Genomic DNA, 13,474 nt, shown 5'->3' with positions numbered 1-13,474 from the left:
AGCTTCTGATAAATATATCGCAACTCTCTCTCTCTCTCACACTCTATGTGATGATACAGATAAATCTCACATCTCTACGCCAAGTTAAAATACTACAAATGACAATCTATCTATATATATAAAAGAGAATGTATGTTTGTATGTTCCCTAATGACTCCTAAACTATTCGACCGATCTAATCGAACGAACGAACGCGTACAAGAAGTTTGCAATCTTGGGTTGATAATGGATGAATCCTTAAGATTTGAGAAGCATATAAATAAAGTCATTTCCAACAGTTTTTATAGATTAAAAGTTTTGAACCAAATTATACCATTTATAACCACAGAATTGCGCATACGTCTTTGTGAGGCTCTTGTTCTATCCAAATTTAACTATACCGATACAGTGTATGGTCCGAGGCTGCTTGGCAGAACAAGAAAGTCAATACAAAGAGTACAAAATGCATGTGCTCGTTTTTGCTGGGACATACCGGCCCGACAACACATTTCTCCATACCTCAAAGAAGCAAATATTTTAAATATGGATGCTCGAAGACGACTTCATTTAGCCACGTTTCTTTTTGGTATTATTAAGACAAAAACGCCAAAATATTTATATAGTAAATTGGAATGGCTAGGTCAGCGCAGCCAGTTAAATTTTGAAACAAGGTTCGCATTCAATGTCCTGTCAGTCCCACTCCATCATTCCGCCTCTTTTAGAGGAAGTTTTAGGTACAGTGCCACCAAGTGCTGGAATGATATACCACCACCGTTTCGCAATCTGAAGACTGTTGGAACTTTCCAGAAAAAAGTTAAAAATCTCATCCTTACGTCTATTTCAATTATTAAGTATCTGCTTACAAATTATGTGCATAAGTCCTACATTATAAGATTTATCTTATTAATAATACATAATGGGATCGAAGTTTTAGTTTGTTTCTGCAAATATTTCTAAAATTGCTATTATTTTAATATTTATGTATGTATGTATATTTATGTAATATTCTGAACAAGTAGAAGCTAATTATCATCTTTAAAAATAATATTATGGAACCTTTTATAAAACTAAATTTATTTTTAACAATAGTAGTTACTCAATGGGTCACCTGGGGGCTACTGAAAATCAGCGCTGTGTTGGTATTATTCCAATACAGCATGACGCTGAGTCAGCTCCTTTTGATAACAATAACTGCTACACAGTACTTTTAAATTAAGATAATCACTATAATATTATGCATACATTTGTTTCATTTTATTTTTTATCATTTGTATATTTTTATGCTTAGTATAAGTTTTTTTACCTCTAAGTCTTTTTTAGTTGTATTATTCTGTGTGGTTTGTGTTTGTTATTAATAAAGATTCATTCATTCATTCATTCATCTCAATGAAATCTTTAGTAATATTTGATTTGTTGAAGCTCAAGGAAGGTTAACATATATAATTTATATGGCAAAACAACGTTTGCCAGGACGAGCATGTCCATGATTGTTAAAATCTTTGATTTAGTCGAGATTATTGGTAAAGCTTAGTTGTTGCTAATGCAAACTTAATATGCTTAATACATTTGAAATATGCTGAGATTATGAATGCTGAATCATATTAAAATAAAAATAAAAGAGATTATCAAAACAATAAAAAAAAATATATAGGGGTGGGTCACCCTAATCATTTAGGGGTAAGAAAATAGATATTAGCCGATCCTCAGACCTACCTATATGTATGCACACAAAATTTCATATAGATCGGTTCAACCGTTTCGGAGGAGTTTGGTAACAAACACCGCGACACGAAAGAATACAAACAAAAATATGAATTGCCGGCAGAAGTGAAAACTTGAACATTAACGTTGTGCATTTTTGAATATTTTGGAATGGTAAGGGAATAATTTTGCCAGAATTGCTTTTTTAATCAGTAAAAAAGTACTAGCATTTTTAACGCAATATCTATCGTACACAAAAATTACAATTAACAATAAAAAAAATTACATAAAAATTGAACTCTTCAGAACTATTACAATTAATTTACAATAAATGTTTATCTCTCAGAAAAAACAACTCTCATCCGTAATAAACTGTAAAAATATTTCACGGCCGAGATTCGATCCCTCCACCTCGCGGTGTTTCGGCTTCGCAATCACAATAATTCAACCACTGGTCCAATGACCGTAATTATGTTGAAATAGCCGAACTTTAATTGGTTAGGATTATAAATCTTTCATTCATAATTTCTACGACTGTCTTACGAATTTTCTATCAAGCCACGTGTCCTGACGCGAGTTTACCATTTTATACCTAGGTAACACTGAAAATGTTTAGAAAATGAAAAACGGGTTAATGTAGAAAGTTGCCAATACTTTTATTGTTTTTCGAAGTAATCTCCGCTCCTCTCTACACATCGTCGCATTCGATGGAACCACTGAGAAAAGCAGTGGGCCCATTCTTCCTCAAGGGTCTCTTCTATGGCATTTACGTACGCTTTCACCATAACTTCAGGGCTCGTAAAGCGAATACCTCGAATTTATTCTTTAGTTCTTGGGAATAAATAAATGTCGCAGGGAGCCAGGTCAGGACTGTATGGCGGATGACATTATCTCGACACCTGCCATAGTCAAATATTCAACAGTTCGTTTTGCGGAGTGCGCTGAAGCATTGTCGTGGTGAAGGAGGATCCTGCTGTCGAATTTTTCCCAAGACAACAAGCAAACATCGTTTGACATACCAGTCTGCAGTAACTGTCCTTTCATCGTCTAGCACAACTGTCGCGAAATGACCTTCCCGACCAAAGAATGAAACAATCATCTTTTTTCGTTACCTTAGTAGGTCGATCCTCAAAAGGAAACACCCACTGAGCTGATTGTCTCTTGGTTTCGGGTATGTACCAATATATCCAGCTTTCGGAAATTGCTACGTCCACGCTTAAACTCGTTAAACCGATTGTAAATAGTGGCACGAGATGGGGCTTCATTAAGAAATGCTAATCGCAGCCTATCATAGCTTTGTTGTTGAGTAAGCCCGCAACGAAAGTCATAATAAATTAACAAATAATTGACCGAATATTTTGTGTTACGTGTGTGACGTGTAACAAGAGTTAGATTTGCCGCCAATTCACAAAAACAAATGACAAATAAATGCATTATACATGTGTACAGACTGTACATGTGGAAGCCTATTATTAGCTCGAACAAATTACACGACTCTACAAAAAAAATTTCGTTCTTTGTCCTAAAGTTTATACTATTATTTTCCAGTTAGTTATGCACAAAAACGAAAAGAAAATACCTTTTTTCGGTATAAAGTATGCTTTTGTGATAGTTATAATAATAATACTCATTTTTCAATTTTTTCATAAATTTTAATTGATTTTAATATTTTTAAAAAGACCGCGCGGTGAAAGTGGGGTATTAACGTTTACACTGTGCCGCTAGATGGCACCCGAGTGATAAACAACCATCAGGTGTTATTTACAAGCCTAGAATAACTTAAAATGTCGTCACGAAAGTGCAAATACGATGCTGATGCATTTTTTTTTTATATGTGGTCAATTTATTAAAGTTCGAGACGTGAAATATGAACTAAAGACATCTCACGTTCTCTGTGAAGCCTATGAAGCATATTTTGACTGTCCTGTACGGAATCAAGATAAGCCATGAGCTCCACATGTTGCTTGTAGTTATTGTAAAAGGTGTTTGGAAGGTAAGCAATTCTTATTTAATTAAGCGATGAATCCAAAATAATAGACATATTAATTTTTATTTTTATATTTTTAGGTTGGTATCGAGGTGAGAAAAGGTCTATGTAATTTGTAATACCAAGGATTTGGCGAGAACCAAAAGACCATATTACTGACTGCTACTTTTGTATGGTGAATCCGAGTAAAAGACGTAGAGGTAAAAATGCAAAACCTATTGAATATCCTGACCTCGAATCTTCTTCTGCTCGAATTTCTCACGTCCTGACACGACCAGTACCTGAGCCATTAAAAAAATTATCGCAGAAAAGTGGCTCATCTTTTAGTTCGTATAAAAGTAATTCCGATAAGGAGTTTTTGCCTACACCTGAACAACCAAAACACTATCTCATTACTTCAGAAGATTTTAACGATCTAATTAGAGATTTAAATTTGCCAAAAAATAAAGCAGAGCTTCTAGGCTCTCGGTTAAAACAGTGGAATTTGCTTGATGATGTTAAGATCACGGATCAGCGGACTAGGCATGAAATGTTTGCAACGTTTTTCACGAAGGAAGATGGACTTTGTTTTTGTAATGACATTAAAGGTATGTTTGAAGCAATTGGCATACCCTGTGTCCCTAGCGAATGGCGTTTATTCATTGACAGCTCTACAAAAAGTTTAAAAGCAGTTCTATTGCACAACGGAAATAAATTTCCGTCTCTTCCAATTGCTCACTCAGTACATCTTAAAGAAAATTATGAAAGTGTCAAAATTTTGCTTGAATCTCTAAAGTATCGTGAGTATAACTGGGAGCTGATTGGAGATTTTAAAATGGTGGGATTTTTAATGGGGCTACAGGGTGGATATACAAAGTATCCATGTTATTTGTGCTTGTGGGATAGCAGAGCGGATTCTAAACACTATATTCAACGGTCATGGCCTGTAAGAACAGAATTGTGTGTCGGAAAACAGAACGTCAAATTTGAGCCGATTGTTGAAGCGGAAAAAGTGTTAATGCCGCCTTTGCACATTAAGTTAGGGTTGATGAAACAATTTGTTAAAAAACTGGATAAAACTTCAGAAGCTTTTGGATACTTAAAAAAATTTTTTCCGAAGTTATCGGAAGCAAAGGTTAAAGCTGGGGTTTTTGCTGGTCCGCAAATAAGACAGATTTTCGCCGATGGAAAATTTCCAACGTTGCTGAATCGTACTCAAAAAGCAAGTTGGAACAGTTTTAAAGCAGTAGTTTCTGGATTTTTAGGAAATAATAAAGCTGAAAACTACGAAAAGTTGGTTGAGGATATGCTTACAAATTTTAAGGCCATGGGCTGCAGTATGTCATTAAAAGTACATATGCTGCATGCTCATTTGGATAAATTTAAAAACAATATGGGAGCCTATTCCGAAGAGCAAGGAGAACGTTTCCATCAGGACATCATGAATTTTGAACAACGCTATCAAGGCCAATACAATGAAAACATGATGGGCGACTATATTTGGGGTTTATTGAGAGAAAGTAGCTATGAACATAAAAGAAAAAGTAAAAGTGTGCACTTTTAAGTTATTTTCCACTTTTCTGTAAGCTAATTCGATAGTAAAAGATTTTTAAAAATTTCGTTCAATCAGTCTTCTAAGCACAAAAGCAAAGTTTTTCATGCCATATATTTTTTTTCGTCTAATTACGACCTAAACTACCGAAATTTAATGCTTTGTAATCAAAGTCAAATTTCATGTTGACCCGTGTTATGTTTGTTAATTATTTTAATGTATGTAAAACCAGCTGTTGGCTTTCTTAAAAATATTAAATAAAAAAAATTATACTACATTAGGTTACTAAAGAGTTCCAAAATTGAAATACACAAAAAGTTTTCATTAGCAGTGTTTCTAACTGACCAGTTCTAAACATTTTCAGAGTTACCCACGTACCCATCCCAAGAAAAGTTCTCAACGCCGCTGAAGAAGATTTCACTTTAAAAAATTATTAAGAGTAACTATAAAAACGAACTAGAACTCGACATTGTTAGTCACTCCTAGAAATATTGATATTTAATTTTCTTCTTGAATTCATAAGAATTTATAATATCAAGTACCTTATTTATTGAAACTCAATCTGATAACAACTTATCAAAAGAGTTTATACTTAGTAATATTGAATCACTAATTGATATGTTAGAAACATAATTGATAATAATACTTATAATTATCTACATGTCGATGATTATATGAAAAACATCTAATTAAACGCTTCCTGAACAAAATAGGAATATTCAAGAACAACATTTAAGAGATATTTGAGTATTGAACGCAACCATTAATGTTTGCGAGAGCGAAAATACCCAACTTCTTCGCAATAATTCGCATCAGAATTTTTTCTTTTTGGGACCGAATGAGACGCCTTTCGTAAAATATACGATCCGTCAACCGAAACTTCGTATTTCGTTTTTGGTAATAGGGCTAAAGGTGCAAATCCTGCGATAACGTCTACTGTACATTTTAAAAAGCGTAATTTATGTCTTTAAAGCTGTTTTGATATATTTCAGCTGAAGTTTCACTCTTTTTCATTGAGATGAAGATTTTTACTCCTTTTAGTACAGTCCACACTCACAGTATGATTGACCACACAGCACCTTCTAACCACTTAAGCACCTTTTTTGGAGACTTTTGTAGTATTCTTTATATTTATCGTGATTTTTTTTAAGGAACTTTATTTCTCATTAAGACAGTCTTCACTTACATAAGAAATCAATGAATTTTGTTTTTAGCACTGAATATTATTTTAGATATATTGAAGGTATTACAAGCTAAAAGGTTACATTGGAAGTTGGAAATACTTTGCAATATATTGAAGCCAAAATACGTTGTATGAGGGCAGCGCAGGACCAATCCTCGTGGAAATTTTTGGGGGAGGGCTTTTACCAACAGTGGACGTCTTCCAGCTGTTGCATTTTCGATTAGTTATTGCATATTTTTCCAAAATAAAACAGACATATATCGTCTGCATAAAGGGTATAATGACCTTGCAAACCTGCTCAATGTATGTTATACCTATACGTACACCAGGAATAATAAAGGCGCTAGATGGGACCCCTGGGGTAGCCCGCATAATTAGATTGGAATTACTTGATATCAAATCTTAACAATCTGATACCGATATTTTAAATATGAGTCTAGGATTTTGTGTACGGATTCTGGTGTAGCACATGTGTTCCGCTCTGTAGCGTGTCGCCGTTTCGATCTTTTTTATCTGAGACAGAAGAAGTATTACTAAATAATATGTCGATAGTACGGTATACGAACATGCAGCTGATATCAGCTTTTGAAGTGTCTTCATAATGACCGATAATTCCATACCGTCCTTGTTTCTGTTTTCTTCATGTCGCCGTTCAATTGTGTGATTTGGTCTTAAAAAATATATATGAAATAATAATAATAAAATCAAGCAAATTTTTAGCAAAGTATTTACTTTTACTTACGCAGTTGCGATCTTAACACGTATGCAGAAAAATTACACCTAATGGATTTTTGTGTTTATAGAGCAAGAGCCCGTGGACTCCAGACATACGTTATTTTATAAAAGCTGAAAGTTTGTCAGCGCATGCTCCCAACACAGGTAAGAATGATGGACTAATATGGAGTTTGGGTTGCAGTGGCTTTGGCAGGTAAACGGTACTAAAGGTGTGTAAAATACCTTCCATAATAAAGTCTACCCATCTATAATAAAGTGTGATATTTCGATATTACCTTCAGAATATTATTAAACGTCATGTTATTCATTGCCAGATACTTAACATCGTGGAAACCCCTTGCCAGACACCCTATGACGTAAGAAAATTATAATTTCATGAACATTAAGGGTTTCAGCTTTTATAATATAACCCCAGACCTAGTCCACGTGCTCTGAGACCATTAGTTGTCACAGTATTTATTGCCAGTCCTATCTAGGAAGAGATTGTTATCGATTGAGAGAAGGGTAGTCGTTTATGCGAAAGCGGTTCCTTATTTTATATATTTTTTTTTATAGTTTTTTCAAATGGTCCATTTTAAATCCAGACGGTTTTGGTATTATTAATAAGCTCCAAATTGCATAATTTAACTCAATTTATAAGTACTTTTCATTGTTTATAAACATGTTAATCAATTTTTAAGACAAATCTGGCATTTAAAGATAGTTTCTTACTCTTTATTCAATAATTAGAGCTTTTCTATAAAATCTGTCAACGTAATATTAATTCAGTGTATAAATATATTAATTTATAATCATAATTCTGTAGAAGTTGAAGCACATTAAGGAATTTGTTAAAAACTGTGACATCATAATGTTAATACGAGGATCAAACATAAACTTGTTATGCCTACTACTCGGTTAAATCAAATTAGTAAGTCTTTTATTGGGCGATGATTTTACAATATGAACACAGAAAATGTACAAAACAAATGTGTTACGAAATTTAAAATAATTGTGAAAAAACATTTGTGTGGGAAAGGTTATTACAACATAAATGATTTTCTTAATGAAACCAGAAACTGAGAATGAAGTAGGCTCTTTAGTTATTAATATTTATTGAACGAAATCCATATTATTCCAAGCTCGCTGAGCTTGTTGCGCCAGTTCTTCTCAAGTCTAAGGCAGTCTGTTTTGAATGGGTGTTAGTTTATGACGTCAATGAGTGATTTTTAATCCTATTTTGAATAAAAATATTTGAATTTGAATTGCTAAGATAATGTATAGCGGGTGATATATCTTATACTTAACGAATTGAATGCAAAAATGTATTTATTTTAAACAAACTTATTTATTTAAGAATAACATTATATCGTCAATCAAAGTACATCAGTCGGGCTAAGCGTTATTAGCGATCCATTGGGCGTATCTGGACACCCTGGTGTTGATATCGGGATATACAGGACTCCCGCATTGTCCCCAGGAGAACACTCCAACTAATGCAAGTCCGGCGGCAGCTGTGTTGTGGATGAGAGGACCACCATTATCTCCATCACATTGTCCGCGACCTCCATTATTCAACCATCCAGTACAAATCATATTGTCAGTTACTGTAAAGCCAACTCCCCTGTATATATTTCTACATACGTTTGTATTGACGGTCCATATTTGAGTGTATCTTAGCTGCTCTGAAGCGGCACCGGAAGGCTAGAAATTTACGAGAACATATATTATGTATGTTTTGGTATGGTATGGTATGATATAGTATGGTATGGTATAATCGGGATAATTTCCCCAACCCGACGACTGCGCGCTGATTTGCGTGTGTGGGAATATATTTGTTATTCCTGCCACCACAATTCCTCCAGAAACCTTGGCAACCTCCTCTCCTTCCTAAAGACTTCTGGGAGTGTGTTTGGGGTACCAAGAAGTTCAACCCGGTAAGTTGCTACACCTGGACAATGCAGATGTACATGTGCAGCAGTTTCCTCTGCCACCATATTAAATAGATGCTTATTATAAGGACCGTGCCCAATTAGGGCGCCGTTATCTGTCTAAGTTGGATTCTATTAAGCTTAATAATGCAATTTGCCATAATGATATTATATTTGTTGGGGAAGTGTATCCCGTGTTTGTCTACTGTCCTCTAGTGTTACCTATAGATTTATGTGTTGATTTCTTGTGCGTTTCCGAATATGGCTTTTGAGCCAGCCAGAAGGTAGAGGTATGATAGGTTCTGGGCCTATGTCAGTAATATTTGAGACTCTTCTAGGAAATCATCTGCCATATAATTTCCGCAAGAGTTGGTATGACCTTTAATTCATTGTTTAGTAACTTCGGTTACACAAATGATTTATGTATAATGTAACTTTTCAAGTAAATATTTTTCTTATGAACATAAGGAACGAGACGAATAGGACGTTCAAGTGATGGTTATTGATACGCGCTGCCTATTACAATTAATTCAGTGCCGCTCAGGATTATTGTAAAACCGAAAAAAATCTGAGTGGCAAAACAATTGCGCTCGTCACCTAGGCATAAGATGTTAAGTCTCATTTGCCCAGTAATTTCACTAGCTACGGCGCCCTTCACACCGAATACAATAATGTTTACACATTACTACTTCACGGCAGAAAAAGACGCTGATTTGAATTTGAAAATTTTCGTTAATAAACTCAATTACAAATTTACTCTGTAGAAGATTTCTATTGCCTAAGTCCTAGCCTATATGGAAGATGTATTTATAATGGATTGTATTCATAAGTTAGTTTTTAAAACGGAAATACTCACAGAGGTACGTCCCCATCCTAAAGCCCAAACAGCTGATTGGTCGGGCAAGTTATATGTGGGACTCGCAATCCTTACAAAGTTGACAGCAGCTGTATACGTGAATACGCTGTTTGATCTTACAATTGCCATATCACCGTCTCGAGTGAAACTGTTGTAAGCAGCATTGATAAATATCGAGTTTATATAGTGTATAATTCCACCGCTGTTTGCATAAGAAGAACCAACTTTAATTCTCCAATTATTGTTGGCATCACCGCTAAAACAATAAAATAATTAATTACAATTTGGTAACATATACCTTTTATTATCATACTTTTCTTTTGTTTTACTAACAGATATTCAGATAATAATTCACTAAACAAACTTGGCGGTTTTTTCATCTACAGATAAACATTCTTAATTAATTTTCTTAAGAAAGCTGTAAATTTTCACCTTGAAGGTTTTTAGAACTTATTGTTATACGGTTTTATTGTTTTATTTGAAAATAATAGAAAAAAAAACTACATTCAAATCTGTTTAAGTATTTCTGAGATTAATGTGCACAGACTCGGTACGCTAGAGTTTTGTGTATAGATTAATTGAAAAGGTCGTGCCACATGTTCAATTTCGCACGAATTGCTTTTTTTATCAGTACAAAAGTACTAGCATTTATGTGGTTAAACACAATATTAATTTATTGCGCCATCGTACATAAAAATGGCCATTTATATAACATACAAAATTTAACACTTCAAAACTATTACAATTATTTTACATTAAAAAGTATATCTCTCAAAAAAATCAACTTTCATCCTTATGGATGGAAATTATTTTCAACGACTGTCTTAACTTTCAAAGAAGAGTGCTCAACTTTATGTTCTCCTGGTATGTATGCATTAATCACGTCATGCGAATGACGTCAGAATATATTAAGGTATACTCGCGTCATACATAAAACAATCTCTTCTTCAAATATGATTGCCTGGTACCAAAACACTGTATAAAATTGTCTTACAAATTTTCGATCAGATCACGTGTCCTGACACGAGTTTAACATTTTATGCCCATCCCAAAGCCGCTAAAGAAGTTTTCCTTTCAAAAATAACAATTTGATCCTTTTATGATATTAGTCGTAAAGATGTTGCAATCCAAAAAATCTACCTCATTGAAAACTATTTTACTTACAAGTAGCATGACGCAGATGATAATATAGCTCTATTGGTAATAATGGAACCAGCACATGACTGTACGTATGAGACTCCGTTTCTAGAATATAACATAGAAGCTATAAATGGGTACTGATTCACAGTTGCGAGTGAACCCCCTGCAAGCCTTCCACTTATATCTGCAGCTGGAACAGCTTAAAATAAAAATAGTCAATTAAACACACATAGTTCTCCAAAAAGGCGTTGGTAAATTACAAAATACTGGCGAATCCGATAAACGTTGTTCTGTACATAATAAATAAAATACTGTTGAAATGAATTTTTCAATAATAATCATAAAATCAAGCATTATTTCGTAATATAATTATAAAGAATAATTCTCTCATAGAAGATATGTCCAAACAAAACAAATATTGGAATTAAAAATAATTATGGGTCCCAAATCGAAATAAAACTATCCTATCTCTCAAGTTGGACTAAGCTGCACTTCGTGAAATCCCCATTAAAATACGTTCATTAGCTTCAGACGTCGCTGGAAACATATCCTTTTAAAGTGTTTTGTTTAAATATTTCAAACAAAATTTTTGATTTATACCGTTTCTTGGATATTGCAACTTTAGGAACTTTATTTTACTAAAATAAAAGAATTATTCTAAAGTAAACGTAGCCTAAGTCACTCCTTATTACATCTGCCCGTCAAAATCGGTGCAGCCATTTCAGAGATTAGCCGGAACAAACAGAGAGGCAGACAAAAATTGAAAAAAAATGTTAATTTGGTGTATGTACCGTATACATATTCACATACATGTAGTAAAACACGTTTATTTCAATATTACAACCAGACACTCCAATTTTATTTATATGTATAGAAGATGGAATAAGTGCAATATGTAAATTATAATTATAATCCCTTAAATAAATACGAAATAGGACCACAAACCTGCTACGCTGGCAAAACATATTGCTACAAGAATACACACAGAACGCATCTTCTTGAAGTTATAAGCACTATTACTAATTAATTGATACCAATCATGGCTCTTATATCTAATTGTATTGACGATTTCATAGAAACAAATAGATATGATACTGAATTATTGGAACTTATCTTATCTTTAAATCCCAATTTTATTTGCGGCTAAATGTATCTTTGCTCGTCGCACTTGGGTAAGTAATCTATATCTATAAAATGATAGAGATTATGATTTGAGATCGCGTCATGGAAAACTACTGGATAGATGTCAATTATGTCTTCTAAGTTTAATTCCTAAGACACTTCGCCCTTATGTAAAAAAATACCTGGTGTTAAGTGATCGCCGCCGCCCACATTCTCATGCAACACTAGAGGAATCACAGGAGCGTACGCGCTATTTTTGAAGGTACCCATGTCGTGTGGTCCCAGAAGCACCGCACAAGGAAGCTAATTCCACAGTTTTGTAGTACGTGAAAGACCGCCACACATCCAGATGGTGGGGATGATATCCTAACTTGTGGCGTGTCGTGCGAAGGTGGAATGCAGCGGCAGGAATCAGGTTAAACAGCTCTTTGTGTTCCGAAGATAAATGCGATAGAAGAACACAATGAAGCGACGTCTGTACGCAACGCCAAGTGATCCAGCCGTTCACAGAGCACTGGGTCCCTTAAAATTCGAGTATTTAGAGACCATTTTATTAGCAATTATAAAAAATATATATTTTAATTTTAAAACCATCTAGCAGAGTTTCCGGCTACAGCATCCTGCCACTGCAAGTAGCGCCCGTTCACGAGCATGACGCATGGGCCAGCCATCGCCTCCCTCAACCATATTTTAGGGAAGGGAACGACCGTCCCGTCCCCCGTCGCCGCCACAAGCAGTGTCATTTAAGCGAGCATGATGAAAACTGTCACAAGAACCAAATAACAAAAAACAAGAATGTTCATCTACAATATATTCAACAATACTCACTAAACACCTCTACCTACAATTTGACTATTTTGCTTATAGTATAATATTTATTCTTCGTTATAAATACTATTATATTTAATTAAGGGTAATTAAAGCTCAAATCTTTTAGAGCAATTTATACCCAAGCTTTCTTATCATCTAAATAATCCTTTAAATTGTAATACGATTTTTCCATATGTTTATGTTTAATATAGGCTTTGAACTTGTTGAGGGATATTTCCATTATGTTTTTAGGAAGCTTATTATATAATCTAACGCAATTACCGATAAATGACTTGTCGAGTTTATTTTTTTTCTAGTATTAATATTATGTTTCTCATATACCTTTTGAAATTTATTGCCATTTTTATTAACCTATCAGAGGGCCCTTTCACTTCCATGTTTTGCATAAAATGCCGACTAACCGCTAGTTGCAGAAAGAATCCTTAAAGTTAACGTTTAATTATATCACATGCTATCTTTGACTGTGAAAATAAAAAAGAAAGTGTTGGTATTATATTAA

General features: G+C 34.2%; 2 protein-coding genes across 2 annotated transcripts in view; one reads left to right on the top strand and one right to left on the bottom strand.

Annotated features, from left to right (window-relative positions):
• The window catches only part of LOC126977221 (solute carrier family 12 member 4), a 477,718-nt gene that overhangs the window by 316,632 nt on the left and 147,612 nt on the right, over window positions 1-13,474 (top strand). The gene's annotated exons all lie outside the window — the stretch shown is intronic.
• LOC126977305 (trypsin CFT-1-like) lies at window positions 8,424-12,083 on the bottom strand. The gene is made up of 4 exons (XM_050826079.1): window positions 11,968-12,083; window positions 11,047-11,221; window positions 9,883-10,138; window positions 8,424-8,799 (listed from the first exon to the last, which is right to left on the bottom strand). Exons 1-4 carry the CDS (start codon window positions 12,014-12,016, stop codon window positions 8,491-8,493), a joined length of 789 nt encoding a protein of 262 aa, XP_050682036.1. The 5' UTR covers window positions 12,017-12,083; the 3' UTR covers window positions 8,424-8,490.

The sequence above is a fragment of the Leptidea sinapis genome, chromosome 44, assembly GCF_905404315.1.
Source record: "Leptidea sinapis chromosome 44, ilLepSina1.1, whole genome shotgun sequence".
In the NCBI taxonomy this organism is placed as follows: Eukaryota; Metazoa; Arthropoda; class Insecta; order Lepidoptera; family Pieridae; genus Leptidea; species Leptidea sinapis.
Note: the sequence above shows the minus strand (reverse complement) of the source record. Positions and strands in the feature narration are given on the sequence as shown.